This window comes from Thermobia domestica, chromosome 1, assembly GCF_964235325.1.
Source record: "Thermobia domestica chromosome 1, izTheDome1.hap1.1, whole genome shotgun sequence".
NCBI classification, from domain to species: Eukaryota; Metazoa; Arthropoda; class Insecta; order Zygentoma; family Lepismatidae; genus Thermobia; species Thermobia domestica.
The window spans coordinates 305,527,967-305,548,182 of NC_137454.1; the positions used below are offsets into that span (position 1 = coordinate 305,527,967).

A 20,216-nucleotide genomic window follows, 5' to 3' on the forward strand; every position below is an offset into this window, starting at 1 on the left:
AAACTTTTTCTTGTCCTCACACTTGTCACTAGAACACTTTTTTTAAATACTTTAAGTATCACTAATAACAACACGAAACATAGACAACTTGAACAAAGTAGTTTTAACACCCACCATTAACTTCCTCTGGAAGAATAAATTCCTCCTCTGAAGCTATTCACATCTCTTAATTTGAACCTACTCCACACTTATCACATGAAAACTCTTAATAATTAAATAACATTGGTAAAAGATTTTTAGAAGCTTCAACAAAATAACGTTATCTTAAGGATCTTATTCTTTACCTTCAACATTACAGTTTTCTTTAGAGCTATATATACCAGTTTACTTAAAAACACTCCGAAGCGCATCTTTTGATTCTTCACAAAATTGTCATTTGCAGCACGGTGATATTGAAGCCACGTGTTCAAGGGTTTATACGCTTTAAAGCAGAAGGTACACTCCAATGACTAAGATTAAGCAGAGAGTATACGGCGCGTATTGCGTTTTATGTATTTATATTAGTATGGACTAATTTTTCACTTTTTTCTTCCAGCTCTTTGAATAAATCTCGCCTGAAGTACTGTATATTCTTCCATTATTTGTTGTTCTTCGTAATGCTTGCGAAGTTATCAGCAGATATACTGGATCGATTGGATATATTTATTCTTGAAATAGAAGAATTAGAAGTTCCAAAGGTAATACCGGTAGCAGATAAGTGCAATTTAAGTGTGAATTTTGATCCTTCTCAAATATTCCAACTAAATATAATAATCTAATCTAATAAAGAGTTTGTTTGTGAGTGTGTGTGTGTGTGTGTCTGTCTGTATGCAGCCTGGGGATCAGACGAGTGGACCGAGAGTTACCAAATTTTGGTCAGGGGTACCTTGGTCCAGGCCCCAGACCAAGACGAAGCATTTTTTTTTAAATTCGAACCAGGAGGATCTTTGGAGGAATGGAGAGGGGGTTGCCGGGACATGTAAAAGTAGTAGAAAATGAATTCAGTTTTCGCGATCGCTAAGATCAATGGTGAAACTCCGATCGCATTAACTTCCAAATTCACCCCATTCGGCTGCTAGTTGGTCACCAGGCTGGGGGGGGGGGGGGGGATACCGAGACATGTGAAAATAATCCTAAATGACCGATAATTAGTGTCAAATCCATAGTTTTCGCGGTCGCTGAGTTCAATGTTGATACTTTCATTTGCGATAACTTTCAAATTTAGCTAATATTGTATGTGAGCCTGGGGTCACCTGCCGGGAGGATGTTACCGAGACCTGTAAAAATAATCCAAAATTACCGATATTAGTGTCAGATCCATAGTTTTCTCGGTCGCTAAGATGAATGGATGAATGGTGATAGTCCCACAGGTGTTGACTTCCAAGTATTCCCCCCATGCGAAGAATGGGTATTTCAGGTAGTACAATGTATAAGGCAATAGAAACAAAAATAAAAGGTTTTCATACTTATGCTGTGAAAGGACCAAATAACATTATCAGCTTTCGGACTGTATCTTCCCATCGAGTGTTTCTTGTAAAATGTTTGAAGTACACAGACCTCAGAGAGAGTTAGGATTGCCTAATAATTTTAGTCAGATCTTGGGGAGATAACGGTTGTTTCTACTGATTGTATTATCGTATTTATTCGTGTGAATTGGGTTATTAACGTTCTGAGATTTTCTTTTTAGATTTTAACTACTGTGTTTCACTGTTAATCTTATTCTTTGAATTTGCTTTGGGTTTTAATTATTAGTTTACCTTTCTCACGATCTCTGTCCTAGGCTTTGGTAGATTTTTTGTTTGTTTTATTGTGTATTCCGTCGAAATCTTTTTAAATTTGTATTTCAGAAGTTTTATTTTTATTTATTTTTAATTTTATGATTAGCATGTATCCGCCATTAGGCTTGTGTAGCCACGCCGCTGCCGTGACGGGGATGTGTAGCCACGCCGCTGACTTTACTGGGAAATTTCAGTCAACCAGAAACTATTGAGCTTTCGAGATTTCCATTTCATTGTCAGGCCATTGATTAAAGAAGAAAAGGATTTTAGTAAGCATATTTGGTTGAGAATCGCGGTCATTCATGTTTGAAGTACTGCTAACATGTATAATCTGTTACAGTTCAAGAATCTGTGACAGTTCAAGATCTAAGTAAATGTGTAAGACACTAGAGAAAAGCGTGGGTGTGGCTGGGGTCATGAGACATAGTAAATCACTACTTAGAATTGTAGATAAATAAGCTGTAATGTAAAATAATGAAGGAAGAACTGGAATGGACAAGTGGTAACAAAAGTGAAAAAAAAAGGGTGGGATAAAAATAAAAAGAAAGAATAAATGTTAGAAAATATATAAAGATAGGTATAGAATAGTAGTGAAATAATGAAAACTTGAGTGATGATGGAATGATAGCTCTAATAGTGATGATGATGATGATGATTATGATTAAGAAGAAGCATTTATTATTATTCAGAGTAAAATAGGATAAAAGGAAACAATAAAAGATGATGCATACAAGCAGAATGAAATTATACGTGTGTTGCCATCTATTTCTAAGATCAGTGGGGGCATGGTAGTTTAGTGTTTGAGCGCTGACCACTGGTGCGAGGGGTCCATGACTAAATTCCCGGCCATGTTATGTGTGGTAGACAGCATCACATCCATGAGTTTTCTCGGGGTTCTCAAGTTTCCTCCCACATTCTCATTCTTATTTTTTTTTCAGTCGTTCATTTTCAGTAACCCATCCGTTTCTTCTAGCCTAATCGTGCGACGTAGAAACTTGAATGAAAGACAACAACAGCACGCAATGGGCTGAAGATTTGCCTTTATTCAATTTATAAAGAACAGAGCTTGACATTCAGGAATAAATTGAAGTCCATACAAAGCAATGTTTGGGATTGAGCCCCTAGTACATCTATCGACGTCTTCATTACCTTCAGATGTAATATCAAATTTGCAGCAAAAGGAAGATTAAGAAATTAAAGTGTAGTTTCAGACAGTAATTTCACAATCGTAAATAAAAGTACATTTGTTAAAAGCAATTCTACCAACGATCCACAGCAATCCGATTCAATCTGTTCTAGAAACGTGCAGGAACCTTGTGCGACAAAGTCTGTAAACAAACCAAAATAGAAGCAGAAAGACATCTAGCAAGTATTAGTCTAGTGCAAAAATAATGAGAATGAAGATGATTAGCAATGAAAGTCATCAATCAGCTTGCGGTGGACAAAACGTATTTTTTTCCATTCTAGACATTGAAAGGCCAAAATTCTAAGCAGAATGGAAGATGACAGGGACAGACTTGGGACAGGGGAAGACGTCTTGTAAAGACTGTACTCTAGATCAGAGTTTGATCCATGTAAAGAAAATTTCAGCAGTATCACTGATGTGAATAACTTTCTCTCTCAGGTCTGCAGCGGCTCTTTCTGCTCTTGTTCGCGGACAAGGATTTGTTTAATACAGTTATACAAAATATTGTGGTTCAAAAATGTGTTTTTGTGCTAGAAAAGGAACAAATTATGTAATTCAGAATTTTATAAGAGCACTTTACGTAACAACAAATAGTTAACCTTAATTGTTAGTATCTTTTTCACTTAAGTTCCAAATGTAATGGTTAACTTGTTCCAAATTTGTTCTTTTCTAGTATTTTCGTGTAATAAGTTTGTGAAATATACTCATTACAAAGCGAGAGTTTTGCACCACGTGAATATTGAAAGTTACTTACGTCATAATTTGTCTCAAAAAGATTTTGAAAAAATAAAAAGGAGAAAGATTGCTGGAGCATTAATGTTGCACCTTATATACTCTGAAAAAAATCTCAAGTGAAAGTCAGCACACATTATTCAAAATATTTCGAAGTTTGCATAATTTTGTTTTGTGTAGGTGGCAAACTCATAATGTTCTGCCTCCAATATTGTATGTAATGCTTTTAGTAAAACTAATACCAGAAATCTTGTATTCGATGCTTTTGTACCAATAAGAATAATACGTACTATCTTCGGATCAATGCTTCATGTTGATAAAGATACATAAGTAAATACTATCATGTGTGTGTATGTCTTGAAAAATGTCTTAATTGGATTTGTTGCAAGAACTACAATATACTAACAGATAAACGAACTTTTTACTACTTAAAGTGATATATTCTAGGTGCTTCTTACGGGGAATCGGAGTTTCTGATTTCACCTCGTAAAAACTAGTTTTAACGAATTTCATGTTCTTACTGTAACAACTCCAACATTTCCCTCTTCACACTCAGTCCAGCGTTCTTTCCACAAAGGCAGCTTTGTGAAATGCTACATCTTGCTTTCGAAACCACTCTCTAATCTCTTGGAGTATATTTAAAATGCTGTCTCACATAGAAAATTCTTCAATCTACCGAACAGGTAGAAATTTGAGGGTGCTAGGTCGGAACTGTAAGGTGGGTGAGACATCAGAGTCCACCCATATTTTGCAATTCGGGCCAGCATCTGATATGCAGTATGCCATCTTGCATTATCTTGATAAAATTTCAGTGTATTTTAGGCCCGGTCTTGTTGTAATTGTCTGTAGCTTTTCTAAAGATTTTACAATATCTTTCCTTATTGACGCAATCATATTTTCAAAAATGTCCATGAAAGTAAGCCCATCTTCATCCCTAATCGGTAACCATGGTTTTGTCTTTGGAGGGGAAAGACTTAGTTTTTTTTCTTGACTAACGACGTTGTATGGTCCATTACATTGATTGATACTTCGAGGAATGATCATAATGATGGCCCAAGTCTCATGAGACGTTATTATGCTTTTAAACTCATCAGTTGATGCTCCTGGGAAAGATTCGATAAGTAAACAAATTTTTTTCTGAGATTGCATCATTTCTCTTAGAAGTTTGGGCACCCATTTCGAGCACAATTTTTCGATGTCCAGAATCTGAAAGAAGCTTAAGAACATTTCCTTTCGAGGGGGCCGCGATGGCTCAGTGGTTAAGCGTTCACCTCTTGTGCATGGGGTGTCCTTGGTTCGATCCCAGCTCGCGCCAAGTGGACAAACCGTGAGCGCGGAGTTTTCTCGGGGTTTTCCCGTTTCCTCCCACTTTCTTCATTCCACCATTTCATTCATTTCTCATCATCACCGTCTCCTTTAGACTGCCGTCATAACTGTGGGACGTAAAACTTAATTTCATTTTTTAAAATTTCCTTTCGACATTGACAATCTCTGTCGATTGATAAGTCGTTGTCTGGTTGTTCTTAACCATTTCTTCCATAGGAGCCAAATTTTGGTCTGTTGCTGCAGAGGATGATTTATCTGGCCTCTTTGTCACTGATATCAAAACCGCGAGTCTGAAAGCACTGAATTCATCTCTGTATTGTGCTTCTATTCAAGGTTTCGTTTCTATACACAGGTTGCAGTTTGGAATGAATACCTGTAGCTCAAATGTCTTCGGACATAAATAGGAACTCGATCACCGACCGTGGTCTGATTCTGATGTTTACTTCAGGCCCTATATATGAATAATAAAAGAAAATAATTCTGATTACAGATTTGAAAAGAGGCATGGTGTTTCTATCAGCTACATTCATTGTATGATTATATATTTATTAGTTTTTTGCTAGGAGGCATTGTGGATTATTTATTGACTGACCGTATCGTGTATATTGTAACATTAAGGATTTCACAAACATCTGAAAAAAAGAAAACTTGCCCTTTTTAGTATAATTATACCTGTGGATAGAAGTACAACGATTTTCAGTGGTAATTAGACGTATTTCGTTGAATATAACTGTATATCCATATAGTATTAATAAACCAGAACTGACCAAAGCACCAAATATATATACGAGGGGGAGTCAAATGAAAACCATAAAAGTAGAAATAAAAATCCGCATATGGCGCCAGTGAGCTGTAAGTTGACATGCCTGTTTACGATAGTATGCCGGATGTCTCCTAGGTGGCAGCAGCCGGCAGATGCACAAACACCGGCGCAACAACAGTTCCAAAATGGCAGCCCCACTAGCCACATGCACCAGCGAGGAGCAGCGTTCTGTGATTCGGTTTTTGCGAAGTGAAAGTGTGAAACCGATTGACATTTTTAGGCGAATGAAGGTTCAGTATGGAAATTTGCAAATGGTGTTACGTCTGTGGCCGATGCTTCACGCCCCGGCCAGGCTCGGTGCGTAGTGACTCCAGAGACCATTGCAGCCGTTGAAGCCACAGACGTAACACCATTTGCAAATTTCCGGCACCATTCATAGATTTGTGGCTGTGACAAACACGCATCTCCATACTGAACCTTCATTCGCCTAAAAATGTCAATCGGTTTCACACCTTCACTTCGCAAAAACCGAATCACAGAACGCTGCTCCTCGCTGGTGCATGTGGCTAGTGGGGCTGCCATTTTGGAACTGTTGTTGTGCCGGTGTTTGTGCATCTGCCGGCTGCTGCCACTTATGAGACATCCGGCATACTATCGTAAACAGGCATGCCAACTTACAGCTCACTGGCGCCATATGCGGATTTTTATTTCTACTTTTATGGTTTTCAGTTGACTTACCCTCGTATATAAATACTTCTATAACAGTTTCGACAATGTAACATCGCCTCTATCAGATATGGTATCTCGTTATTAGGTGATATAATATTGCCGAAATTGTTATAGAAGTGTTTATTTTGTATATATTTGGTGCTTTGGTAAGTTTTGGTTTATTAGTAATGTGAATATTTCCAAAGCTCCTTGTAATATATATCAAAACAATTATCATCTGTCAAAATAATGGTGAGATCTGTATTTCGTAAGAGAAATATTGGAATCTAAGATTCATTATTTTATTATTGATGATTCATTAATTATTTTTACTTTTTTCAGCCATTGTGGTGGGAATACGCATGGTGTGTTAGTCTAGTCTTGTCCTTCTGGGGACTGTCTGCAGTTCGCAAAAATAAGATTCAAACAATGCAAAAGTATATGGGTGGTATTGTTATTTTCGGCCTCATTCCTGTGCTCTATGCTGCAATCTATTACTTCAGTGAAGCTTGGAAGTATATCAGTACTGGAGAAAAGGATGAAGTCTTCGTTTGGCAGGTAAAATATCAAATTGTTCGTTCCAAATTATTGTCATTTAGGATATATATGTTCTTGCGAAAACTCAAGAACGCCACGTATACACCTTCCTATTCGAACGAAAATCGCATCATAGAGTGTGTCTGTAGAAGTCATGCTAATCTCAGCACTGATCCTATTGTCTGTAGAATGCAAGCTGATATTAATTGAACGTCGGCGAGTTTGTTGGGATCACACTTCGTGTCGTTAATAACAAGATAATGCCAGTGAGACGGATTTCGTATAAATAAATTATTTCGACTGGGATCACAAGAGGTCTTACGCTCTCTTCCCATAATTGTGACGTATCCTTGGTCCAACTATGATGTACGCAAGTGGGTTCACAGCCTTTTTTCACTGACGAAATTTTGCCTATGACATCGTGAATTTGTTTGATTTTTTAAAAATAATAATAATATGAATTCCAGGATGGTCCAAAAGTTTGAAAATACCTTAGTAAGTGGTAAATGCTGCAAGATATAAGCAAAGTAAAAATATGGTGGGGAATAGGGATGGAAGAAATGTTATGAGGGCACATCACAATGAAGTCCTCAATCTTGAATTTTCTGCAGTTGTCTTAAATGGACACCATGGCATTTGATATGCTATCTTAATAGCAAATTTTCGTAGAAATTTAATGGCACTGTTATTTTTGCTCTTGCGCTTACTATTACAAAGTTATCGTTGTTGCAGATGTCTAACTACCAGAAGATAACCTTGATGCATGCAGAACGTATTAAGATCGTGATGATCTATTGAGAACGAAGTACCAGGGTGATTGCAGACGATATTAACCGCCGTCATCCGAACAGATCTTTCATCAACAATGGTACTATGTCCAAAGTGCTGAAGAAATTCCAAGAAACCGGATCTGTAGCAAATACACCGAAGACTGGTAGACCACGCACAGCGACAAACAGGCAACAACTGGCAGTATTTGCATCATTTAATGAAAGTTTCAAGAGAACACGCGTAGTGTAGCCCGTGAAAATACGTAGTGGGACCACAATCACATATATTACGTCTAGGGAAAAAGTGGTATCCTTCTAAGCTGCAACGTCACCAACAAATCGTCGTCTGGAATTTGCTCAATGGGCCTCAGAGCAACTACAACAAAGCTTCACATTCTCTGACACATTGTTTACTGATGAGGAAGGAATATGTTGGACGAGGTTAACAAAGAGAAAATGGTTCTCGGCGCATGTTAGAAATATTGTCATCACTGCTGTCGGAGGGTGAGTCATTCCGTAACTTTTTCCAGTACAATAGCGTCCTACCCATTACGGTACTCGTGTCCGTGAGTATCTCGATCAACAGTTTCTTAATGAATGGATTGGTCGGCGAGGTGCTGCAGAATAGCCAGTTCGTTCCGCTGACCTAACCCACTGGATCATGTCAAGTCTGCTGTGTATGCGGCAAAAATTAAGGATGTTCAGCATCTCAAGGAACTGATTGTGGTCGCAAGTTCCAACACAGCTGACACTTAACACAAGGTCTTGCGTGATTGGGAATTCAGAATCCATCTGACAATTAACCGGAATGGGGAACACATTCTATAACAATGAGTGGTCCTTGTCGTATAACTAACCTGCTTTGTTTGGGTTAACAAAGAAACATTCATAACTTTGCAATGATTAGCGCTAGAGCAAAAATTAGTGCCATTCAATTTCGACGAAAATTTGCTATTAAAATGGCATCACTCGTATGGTTCCTGTTTAAGACAATAATTGCAAATTCAAAATGGCGGACGTCATTGTGATATATTCTTAAACATTTTCCCTCATCCTTATTCCGCACTTACCTTATTACTTTAGTTATATTTTACAGAGCTTACCACTTATTAGGATGTTTCCACATTTTTGTAACACCTTGTATAATAGTTCGAGTTTCTATAAAGTAGTACCTCTGTTGCACTGACCGCTGTTGCTGGCGCTGAGGGAATTGACTGGTAGGTAGTCAGTCTGAAAATCAATTTTAACTAATTAAATGTTTCATGATTTTTAAGATCTAAAATTTCGCTACATACCGGTTGGGAACTATTGGTGTACACGATGTAAGCCAGAGGACTATCACAGAATACTTGCCCTTCCCAGAACATGCATCGCTGGACAGAAAGATCATTCAGCCCGACCCAACTTTACCCTTAGCTGTCAGCACCACAGTACCGTGAGAACCACCGTAGTTTATATAAGCATGAACATCATACAATTGATTTATGGTATTATACAATTGATTGATGGAGGCAAGTTTGCGTTCATGCACTTCTCTGGCGCGGTCGTTACCGAAAATTTGTTGGTAGTGTTATTAATGTGTGGAAAGTTGCTTCAGTTCCGGACACTGTGACGGCAATATGCGTGGCCGGGCCGAACGTTGCCATTCAGTACCCACAACTGGCATTCTACTATGAGAAGTTCTAAGACTCATAACCCACTTGGTTTTGATCTTCCTTCAGGGAAGTATGAATAGTGTCTTGCACCTTCATGACGCCATTCCTATTCTACGATCTCATGGAGATACTGTGCAGTACACAATTTTCAAGCAGAATATCGCGAGTCCCCATTTTGCCAGGCCAACCCGACTTGTTCTACTTGGTATTCACTTTGGTCGTTGGCCTGCTATTTTCTGAGTGTTCTTCAGGGTTGAAAAATATACGATTTTGTTCAAAAAAATAATTTTTGTTGATGTTTAAATTTAAATCACTTGTACTTGATTTAAAAACATGAAATTTAAATAATGTTATTTTTCTTAATTGGTAATTACGGGGGTTTTAGGTTTCTTTATTGAGTGATGTTAGAATAAAGCGGAATCATGAATTTTCCGATATATATGTTTTTTACGAGGTGTTTCTCACACGACAGTTACTCAGTAGCAGTACAATATTGTTAACTCAGCATCTAAGAGCAGGCATGGTAGCCCTGCGTAGCGTAGTCGCTAACGCCCTTGCCTTGGATTCGATTCCCGGTGGGGACACTGTCGAAAAAGTGTAATAAGGTAAGGTAATTCTGAGTAAGGTTTCCCTAGCTTTTCCTCACTCACACCAGGCAAGTGTCGGGATGGTACCTAACATACAGATTCCAGGCTGCTTCTTACTTCTCCCTTCCCCGGACAGTGTGCTCCCCAAGGGACATCATTCCCCATACGTGACGGGCTTGAGAATGTAGATACCGGTAATGCCCAGAAATACGTATAAATAAAATAAATGAGAGCAAACAAATAATCGTGATATTGCGAATTCAATTCAAAATGATTGGACAAAAGGAAGATAATGTATGGTAATCTTAAATTTTCTTTTTAAGCATCTTAATCATAAACAACCGAAGTAAAATATGCAGTGTAGAATATGTATAGGAATCACTGTATGCAGTGTAGAAACCATTTTGCAAATTGCAAAAACTTTTCATAGCACTATACAGTGAGTATGTAGCATTTCCAAATGTTATACTTATAAATTGTATACAATTTTGGATCAAAAGGTCCAATATATTTCAATCAAAAATTTTCTTGCAGGCCTTATATCTGGAGAACTACATATAGTATACCCAAATCCAAACTATCAGTTAACTCAGTATGATGTGCTTATTCCGTAGAAAATATGCAGTTTAGGATCTCAATTTAGGGACCGTTCAAAAATGTTGTCATCTAGTCAAAAAAAATTGGCCACGCAATCTTTTGATTTTTTTTTTTAGATCATTCCTCAAATTCTTGTTTATACTCCTTGTCATAACTCTCTAACCATGAATATTATGGTAGTATCCTTTGCTTTAAAGTTGTAAAATTATTCAATGTGAACTTGCAGATCAGCATGATTTTTTTTTTTAATATAAATATTTGATTTCGAGTTATCTGTACTCAGTATGACTAAGATAATAGCACAATATGTAAGATATTTTAGTAATAAGATGTTTCTAATCAAAAATGGGTTATTTTCCTAATATTTTTATTAAAATATTTTAATATTCTATTTATTAACAACTAGCTGAAATGCTCGTTCTTAGAACGGCAAGAATAGGTTTATGGCAAAAATTTGAAAGGCATATTTGAACCACCCTTCCCCACTCCTTCGGATGTGTATTTGAATCCAAGTGAAATATTAAAAACCCAGCTCTACCGATATCTTTTTTAAAAAAGTCATTTCAAATGATGCAGCCGTTATTGTTTGCGAAACATTTATCACACCCCCTCTTATCCTTAGGAAACGCATTTCAATCAAAGTATAGGACTAATGATAATACCCAAGACAACCCAAGTGCTAATTGTGTTTAAAAATAATGTTAAATGGTTCAACTGTTTTTGGTGCACGTGACAACTTACATTCAATGAAGAGTTCCATCTCCTTAACATGAGAGAATCATGAGATACTTGATTTTCGGCGTACCTGTTGAAGTTCCCTCCCCTCATTAGGATACGCATTTTAATGAAAATGACATGATAAAAACCTGGCCCGATCTTGATATAAATATCAAAATTATTTTTTAAATTTTGAGTTAGGGTTACTTTCAACGCTTAGGTTGTATGGAAGAGATCAACATCTTAACGTGGGATCTGAACCACTTGAGCTCCGGCCCGAAATCTGAATTGTACATCACACGAATGAATGAGTGAATACGTTCTGAAGTCAGTGAACACTTACTCGCTGTAAACACTTGACTGCGAAATGTAGATCAAACGAAAGGACAACAATCTTCTGCATGAGTTGACAGTTAAAACAAGAATAAACATGATTGGATATCATTGATATAGCAAGCAGCAAGAGCACGGACTTTTTTGTTAAGTGTGCATTTTAACTTTCCTCGCCTTCTGCTGATAGCTGCTTTCTTCACCAGTGCTGCTGTGGGTGTGATAAGAGTGTTTCAACTAGAGGAAAGAAACGAGCTTGAGAGCCTTGACGGGATTAACCATTCATCATACTTTATTTTACTTCACAACATCGAATTTCCAATTGAATTTGTGAACAAAACACCTCCTATAGTATGACATCATTACTTAATTCTTTGACCTCCTTCTGCTCAAAAACACAAAACGCACTTTGTTGTGTATGGTATATTAAAGGACTAACTATTCCCAAAATTTCAGATTTTTTTTTATCTATGCCCATTGAAGATATTGGACAGTGAAACATGCTAAATTGGCATAATTCCCCAACTTCACGATTTTTTTTTCAGGCCTTTGGGAGCAGCTACAGGCCTGTAAATTTTTGTGTATTAACATATGACCCCGGACTACATGCACACACAAATTCAGACCTCTGCGTCAGTTGTTTCTTCTTCCCAAACATATCTTCAATGTCCAAAAGTATTGCTACTGTAGACCCTGATTTCACCCTTTTCAAGTGATTTTAGGCAAGAATGTTAAGAGATCAAAGTTTTAGCTCTGCACGAGTTGGAGACGTCCAGCAATTTTCAATTTGGTAAGACAAATGTATGCTGAGATATTCAAAACAACGTAAACGCCTAAAATCGAAAAAAACGCAAAATGACGGCATCTTTGATTAGTCCTGTTTCACCTTTCATCATGTTTAACTTGGATGAGGCAAGGAAACAAAACAGTAAAGATCTTGCTTGAAGAACAGCCGAGCAGCATATGTATGAGGAAATCAATGTTTCAGATTTTTTGTTCTGCTTTTACCTCGTCAAATGAATTAAAGAAATATTATGTGTTTATTCTTTGCGCAAAATTTGTACATATCAAGTTCGGAAATTGCAAGGAAGAAGTCGTGCTGCAATATTAATAATTTACAGACTGTGAATTCAACATATAGATGTCAATAACAAACTGCAAATGATCTTCGCACTTACTATAGTGTAACTAATGCTATATGTACTTGAGCTTTTCTCTCTCTGATCTGGTAGTTATACTACTTCAACAAGAAAGCATAGTGTGTTTTTATCCTAACACATCTTAAACCCATTTTGAGTGATTGTGCTTGCAGTTAATTCAGGGTTCCCACAAAAAATGAAGATCGATTTCCCTGACACAAATTATTGTTTTCCCTGACAAATTCTTCAATATAAATGGGAAGATAAGGGTAAGTTCTATCATACATATTTTTAACGGTCTCCTTCATCCCCATAGCCGTCCAACACACACCTTTAATTATCATATACATATTTATGTTTAATATGAGTAATTGTTATTTAACATGTAAATATATAATAATATATGTATGATATAGTAACACACACTTTGACATTGCAAATTACATTTTTTTTTCTGCTTGAAAAAACAATAAAAACCAGTCAAGAATATATTGTCAACTCTCCCTGAGCTAATACTATCAGTCCTAATACGTATTACCAACTTGGAGACATGCTAATCCTCACATTTACATAATTAAAATAGAATTTAGTTTTGGTTTCAGTTCTTGAATTTGTTCTACGAGAGCATCTTGTTCTTGTTTGTAACATAATTTCATTTTTCTTCCTTCTTCCAATTTCTTAACGTGAACACTTAGTTTTCATCTTTCACCTTTGATTTTACTTTCCTCTGCACTTTGGATTCGTCTAAGATATTCATCATAGCGTCTCCGAGCTGAACGAACTGAGAGAAACATTCTTCGATTAATAGAAAAATAATTCCTCACCTCCATAGTACATAATTGCATCATGCACCCGCCTCTGTGCTACCAGAGAATCTTCGATTTGGTTTTTTACAATAAGTATGTTATTGACTGAAAACCTGCCCTCCACTGAGGCACTGCCGTGAGATAAAATGACACATATTTTCACAACATGCCACAAATTGGAATATTCTTGTTTCTTGGACATCGCAAAAAAGTAATTTAACCTGATTCTGCCCATCTTTGTATCCTCTGAAGTCAACTGCAAGAGATCCCTGAATTTCAGTACAGAAAGACATAAATTGACACTTTGCTTTCTCAGATACAGAAACAGTTATTCTGTTATGCTCATGCAGAGTTTGTAGGATGCGTTTCATCTTAGTCTGAGCAAGTTTTCTTTTGTAGGCTGGTGTCCAAAAGCTAAAAGTGCACGTACTAGTTTGTACTTCAGAAAGGCTCCTTTCCACAGTCTTCTTGATTATGTCCAGCAAAAAGTTTCGACAGTCAAGCCTGAAAGCTAGTGTATCTTTATTTGATGATTTCAGTTCTTTCAGTAGTTCTTCTATCTTAAAACCAATGTTTACTTTTCTTATTTCTAGTACATTTTCATTTGCAGTTAAATCCAAAGCAAGAAGCTTCTCTGCTTTGTTTGACACAACGACTTATTAGATTCCTTAAGAGAAATAGAAGATCTGAGTGCAGGAAACAAACAAATGGCTCAGGACTTCGGAATTTCCTAGTTTACACTCTGCTGTGACAGTTTTGAAGAAACATAATTTACACTTCATGAATTGTTTTGCACATTTACATTCTCTGACTTTCCATGACATTTTATGCAAAATGCATGATTTTCCTGACATTCCAGAATACGGGAACCCTGTACTTTGTCTTGAATTTTCTTTCTTCATTTCTGATCTCTGTTGCTCCTAAAGTTCTGTGAATGACAAACCTAATTTACTGTTGTTGAAAGATTCTACGAAGCAAGGGAAATAATTTTACAACCTATTCTACACCTGTGAAAAAGTTTCTATTTTTTTCCACACCGCTTCTTCTTCTTTTTTTTTTTAGAAAAAAAGAAAAGACTATCGTTTTTAAACTTATCATTTTTATTCAACAGGATGAACAGAGTATTTCATACATCATTATTTTATGTAGAAACAAGTTTTTCTTTAGATTCACCACCAACAACAAAAAGTGACGAGTTCCGCGAAATTTTATGAATTTTTATTATTATTTATTTGTGTTTTGAAATATGAGAGTACTTAATTTACTTTTAGTAAATGTGCATCTTATCGTATCAGCAAATTCATTAGTATTTAAATTCAGTCGAAAATTGTTTTCCTTAGATCTATTTTCTTTTTATTTTCTATTTTCAGGGATATCCATATGCAGTTCTCTGGTATGCTTTCATTATTTTGGCGGTACAGGTTCACCTGTTTTCCTTATATTTTTCGTGGAATTTATTGAAAGCATGGAAAGCTCGAGGTGCAAAGAAGGCTCAGTGAATATATATCATAAACTTCCCAACTTTTGCTGTTACCCTTCTAATCCCAGTCACAGTGAAACCCTTGGTGGTTACAAAGTTTGGAGTTTATGTGGACCTGGCTTGTGTTGAAGAAGCGGTGTAGAGAGTCTCATACAGAAGTTGTAAATGGAGACAGGACAGCTACACTTACTAGTGTTGGTCGTTGGTGCTGTTTTGGAAGCGGAAGACATATCTTTGCCTAAAGAAGGCCTGGCGTGATGAGATTTTCGAAGTTTTAAATGAAACTTCGGTATATTGACATTAATGAAGTTATAATATTGAATACAATATTTATCTTCCAATGTGTTGCCAGGCAAGTGAAAGTGTTATCTCCCTTTTCTCTTTTTTTTTTTTTTTTAATTTGCGGACCAGTTTCATCACTGCCATTGGTATACCTTCAAAGTTATGTTTTATTGACGTACAAGGAAAATATTTGACTGATAACACTGACTGTTTTGTTTTCTGGTTGTAATGTCGGTGGTCCTTCTTGTCCAGGTATAAATAATTTCCTTACTTGTTTGTTTAATTTTGTTGAACATCCAGCACATAATTTCAAATATCCTGCTGTAACATTTTAGTGTAAATCTAAAATGAATGAGTAGTTTTTTTTTTTTTTTTTGCTTTAAAATAAATAAATATAACATTAATTATTTTGGTTCCAAAGCAGTATGAAAAGAATTGAAGATGATGTGATGTATTTTTGTGTAGGTCTTAACAGATTGTTGGAAACCCTCTACTACTCAGTGTTTTATACCGTATCTTTAGCTGACAGTAGTTTTTAGCAACAAATTGATTGCGATTTAAGAAATAGAATGTCACCTATGGAAATGTTATATTTTTAAACAAAAGTTTTATTTTATAATGCACTTTGACGAATAAAATGCATAGAAATTATGATAAGCAGAAAAAAGACGTGCCCTTTATTATATTAGATAAAACACTTTAATAAGGACATGTAATTAAATTAACTGTTTTCCTCAAATATTTTTACGGCAGCTAAAAATGTAAAGAATATTTAATCTGTTTTTAGTAGAGTAGTGAAGAAAAGGTTCACTGAATAAATAAAAAAAATTGTCGGTTTTCGTTAAATTGTAAGTCTTTTATCACAAGATATATAAAAAAAGTAAGATTTCTATTTATGTAACACTATTATATGCAAGAAACTATGCAGATAAATTCGTGCATGCTGTTATTTCTGTAAACGTGATAGAAGTGATAGGACGTCTATTTTGAAAGTAAGTAAATAAAGCAGTATTTTGAAAATGTTTTTGACTTGGATGTACAGTTACAGTAATTTTTGATATATATGAATAAAGAGAAAGATTAAAAATATAACTGATAAAATATTTATATATATGCAGAAGAGAGTATTTTGTTTTTGATGATACAGTAATGTTTGGTGAACGAACTGGAGAGATTATTCTGATATTAATGTGCGTAATGTTACCTTGGAAATCAACGTATTTTGTGTACGTACTGAAATTATATTGTACGAATTTTTGGGACAAGTAAATTTCAGTCGTTGTTCTGGAAACTGTTTCATTTCAGGTTTTAAAAGAAAGAAAAAAAATAGAATATTTTTTGTATAGTTTAGTTTAAAGAAAAAGATAGCTCGGATTTATTTTACTGTGATAAAATGTATTGTATGCCAGCTCAAAATGAAAATTAAGACTCGGAATATTGTAAGCTTGATTTAGTTCATAAAAATCTGCATGCTAACAGTGAAGTGAATTCTCTATAATATAAAAATGTCTAGTCTGCTTACTGCTTGTTTGCAAAACCTGCAATAAATTTCAGTGAACAAATGCAGCGTTCTATATTTGTTTTGCCAAACGTTGTATGCTTTTAATTTGAAGGTGGTTCGTGGCTTTCCTGATCCTTATTCTTTTACAGTTTTATATAACGTGCTATGGGTTTTTATAGTGTCTCACAGAAAGAATCGAAGTGTGGAATATTATTTGGAAGGATTTATCTTAAATTTGCTACTTCTACGAGTGAAAGCCACTTTGAAGTATCTGTAGTATAATTTTTTTCCGTTTAAAATTAAATTTGTAATGATGATTTATATATATAGTTTGAACTTAACGAAAATTTTACACCTGGAGTCCATTCTTGACTTGCTTTTCTTTTATATTCTAAGGTATCTCATCTGAATAATATATTTGCTCTGCTTTTTAAATAATGTACTAAGGGAAGATTTGGAAGCTACCAGGTTTACCAGCACTATAGGTCAAATTTATTGTTATACAGTAGCGAAGCATGCAGCTATCTATTCCAGTTCTTTAGTTACACATAATTATACTTCTGTTGCATTTAAAGATAGCAGTTGCAATATATATTTTGCTATACTTTGTAAAAGAATTTTAACTTTTTGCTTTTTACAGTGTTTCGTGGTAAAATGTACTAGTCTTGAACATTTTTCGGTGACATGTAGCTCAGTGGTAGATAGCTCACCTCTGCTTCAAGGGTCCCTGGTCCGATCCCAGGCCATTTGAATTTGTTATGAACAACATCATATCTGCGAGTTTTCTCGGGATTTTCCCGTTTCCTCTCACATTCACATTTCATCAGTTCCTTTCTTTTCATAATAATTTATTTTCATTAATCAGCTCGCCTCCTTTAGCGTACACCTGAAAGCTGAAAGATTCTTTTTATTATTAAATATCTTTCATTTTTAAACAAATATTTAATACAACTATCGTTGATGTTAATCTCTATATACCTGTCAACACTGGATTGGCTAAGCACAACAGTTACTGAATATTGAATATGACTGAGTGTTGAATACCGACCTCAGGAGTAGAAAGAAGTAGAAGTAATCTAAGAAAGTGAGTATAGTAGTAGTTGTGACTTAAGCCAGTAATCCGTGTTCGTTTCTCGATCCATTCTTTTTTAACTTCAGTAATTTCGTTAGGCCATATGTTAGTTAAATATGTAGAGTGGTGTTTAAAAAAAAATGCGAAATTTGCATCGGACTCCCAAATAACAAGTGGCTAATTCGCATGCTTTTCTGTGGAATGTTTCCAGGTTCGATCCCTAGTACAAGGATGCTAGTTCGGATCTATTGTTAAACTATAGATGCTCATAAACTCTCGTTCCTGGAAATAAGTGTACAAATCCAAGTCAAGCTACCTTATTTATTTATTTATTTATTTATTTAAGACAAAGATTAATGTTCTCACAATTCTTACCTTGCGTGGACTTTACTGCATCCTGATTCTTTAACTGAAAAATTTGTTTTTAAAAATGATTTACAAATAATTTATTTTATCTTAAAATGCAATGAACAACTACTACCAAGAAGTTTAATTCATTATTTTTTATTTTAGTTAGTTTTTATTTTTTTTACTTGAAAGATCCAAATATCTGTATTGCCGAATAAGTGCAGGAAATATGTTGACAAAAATGAACTCGGTATCTTAAGATGGCTGCGGTGGCTCAGTGGTAGAGTGTACACCTCAGGTGCATGGAGTCTTTGGTTCGTACACGAGATTTCAGATTTGATTCTCGGTAGAAGATTATCAAATGCACTACAGTGGTTCAGATCTTTAACTGTAGGTCTCGTTCTATTTAACCTGATAAAGGACGGAAATATAAATTGATAATTAAAACAAATATACATTAGTATGTAACAAGTAACTCGTAATAGCTACCATTGCATTTAATGCAGCATAATAAAGTATTTGAAAAGTCGAAAGAAATTGTACGAATAAGATAGATGTAAGAATTGTATAAGGAAAATTGTATGACAAATTGCTTTATCTGGAAATTTCTAGGTCAGCGATGAACTACCTTCAGCACTCTTTATCTGTGATATTTATAAAATTGGGACGATGAATTCGATGGAAATGTTGTGCCGAACATTTCTCTTTCTATTGGTAGAAACTATTACTTCACAAATAACTCGGGATGCAATACAAAAGATCATTTGACCCGGCCATTTTTTCTTCCAAATTAAATCTATCTATCTTAATATTTCACTGAAAATAAGAAAGTGATTATGTGTGTTGTTTTTAATACCATTCCATTTAATCTTCGCATAAATAATTTATCAAATCTAAACGGTGTTGATTGAAACACATACTTAAAAGTAATAAGCACTATAAATTTTCCAAGATCAACCTTTCTGTAATAGAAGTAGAAAAATTAGTCTTTTCAATGTAATAGTAAATAGAACATAGAAGTTGATTTGTCTTTTAAAAGAAAACCCGGCATTAACTTATAACTGTACATAAGATACCACTATTAACACATAATTAAATTAGATGAGATACCACTATTAACACATAACTGTAAATTACTATTAACAATTAAGATGCAAATAATACTAACAATATCTTGTGCTGAATACGTAGATTATGAAAAAAAAGCCATGCACTTAGACCAGATTCTTGAAAGAATAACATGTTTTCAGTGTCCATAGATGCATGTATTTGTGTGTCACGTTGTACTTTATTTACAGTGTGTGAGTGTGTATTTTTATATGTTATATAAGAAAGTATGTGCACTTTTTCTGGTAGGCAATGACACTGAGTATTGTTTTGTGAGTGACAGTTATCTGTAGTTTTCAGTTTGTTTATTCATTAACGTTGTTCGGCAGATACAACTGTCAAGTCATTTTTCACTGACAAAAAAAGTATATTTGAAACGAGAATTAAACAAGTAGTGTGTGGACACACACATTTTTATACTGACCGAGAATTATAAGACCATTTGAGTTAAAAGACCGTACCTGGACTTTGGTATTGAAAGTGAAAAGAATGGCAGTCACTGTAGCCGATGTACGGAGCACACTTGATAGCTAACAACTTGGCTAGCTCTTTTCGTGGATTGTAATACCATGAAGCCCTACTACGTTAAACCAATGCCTCTCAAACTATTGTGTTTCATGACACATCACCAGAAAAAGTTCACACATAAAAAGTTACCTAATTTGTTATTTTATATAATATATATATATATATAATTTACAGTAACACGAAATTATTCATTGATTGATACCTATATACGTACATAACGTATTGGAGAGTATTCCACTGGAATCGAACATTATCGTGTATTCGTAAGGCGCAAATCAGATGGCTATA

General features: G+C 35.2%; 1 protein-coding gene across 1 annotated transcript in view; it reads left to right on the forward strand.

Moving 5' to 3' along the window:
* The window catches only part of jagn (jagunal), a 32,608-nt gene extending 16,862 nt beyond the window's left edge, over window positions 1-15,746 (forward strand). Inside the window, exons 2-4 of the mRNA XM_081727131.1 lie at window positions 536-677; window positions 6,815-7,030; window positions 14,981-15,746. Of these exons, the coding sequence (XP_081583257.1) occupies window positions 536-677; window positions 6,815-7,030; window positions 14,981-15,109 (487 nt within the window). The 3' untranslated portion in view covers window positions 15,110-15,746. The remainder of the gene's footprint in view (window positions 1-535; window positions 678-6,814; window positions 7,031-14,980) is intronic.
* The last annotated feature ends 4,470 nt before the right edge of the window (window positions 15,747-20,216 follow it).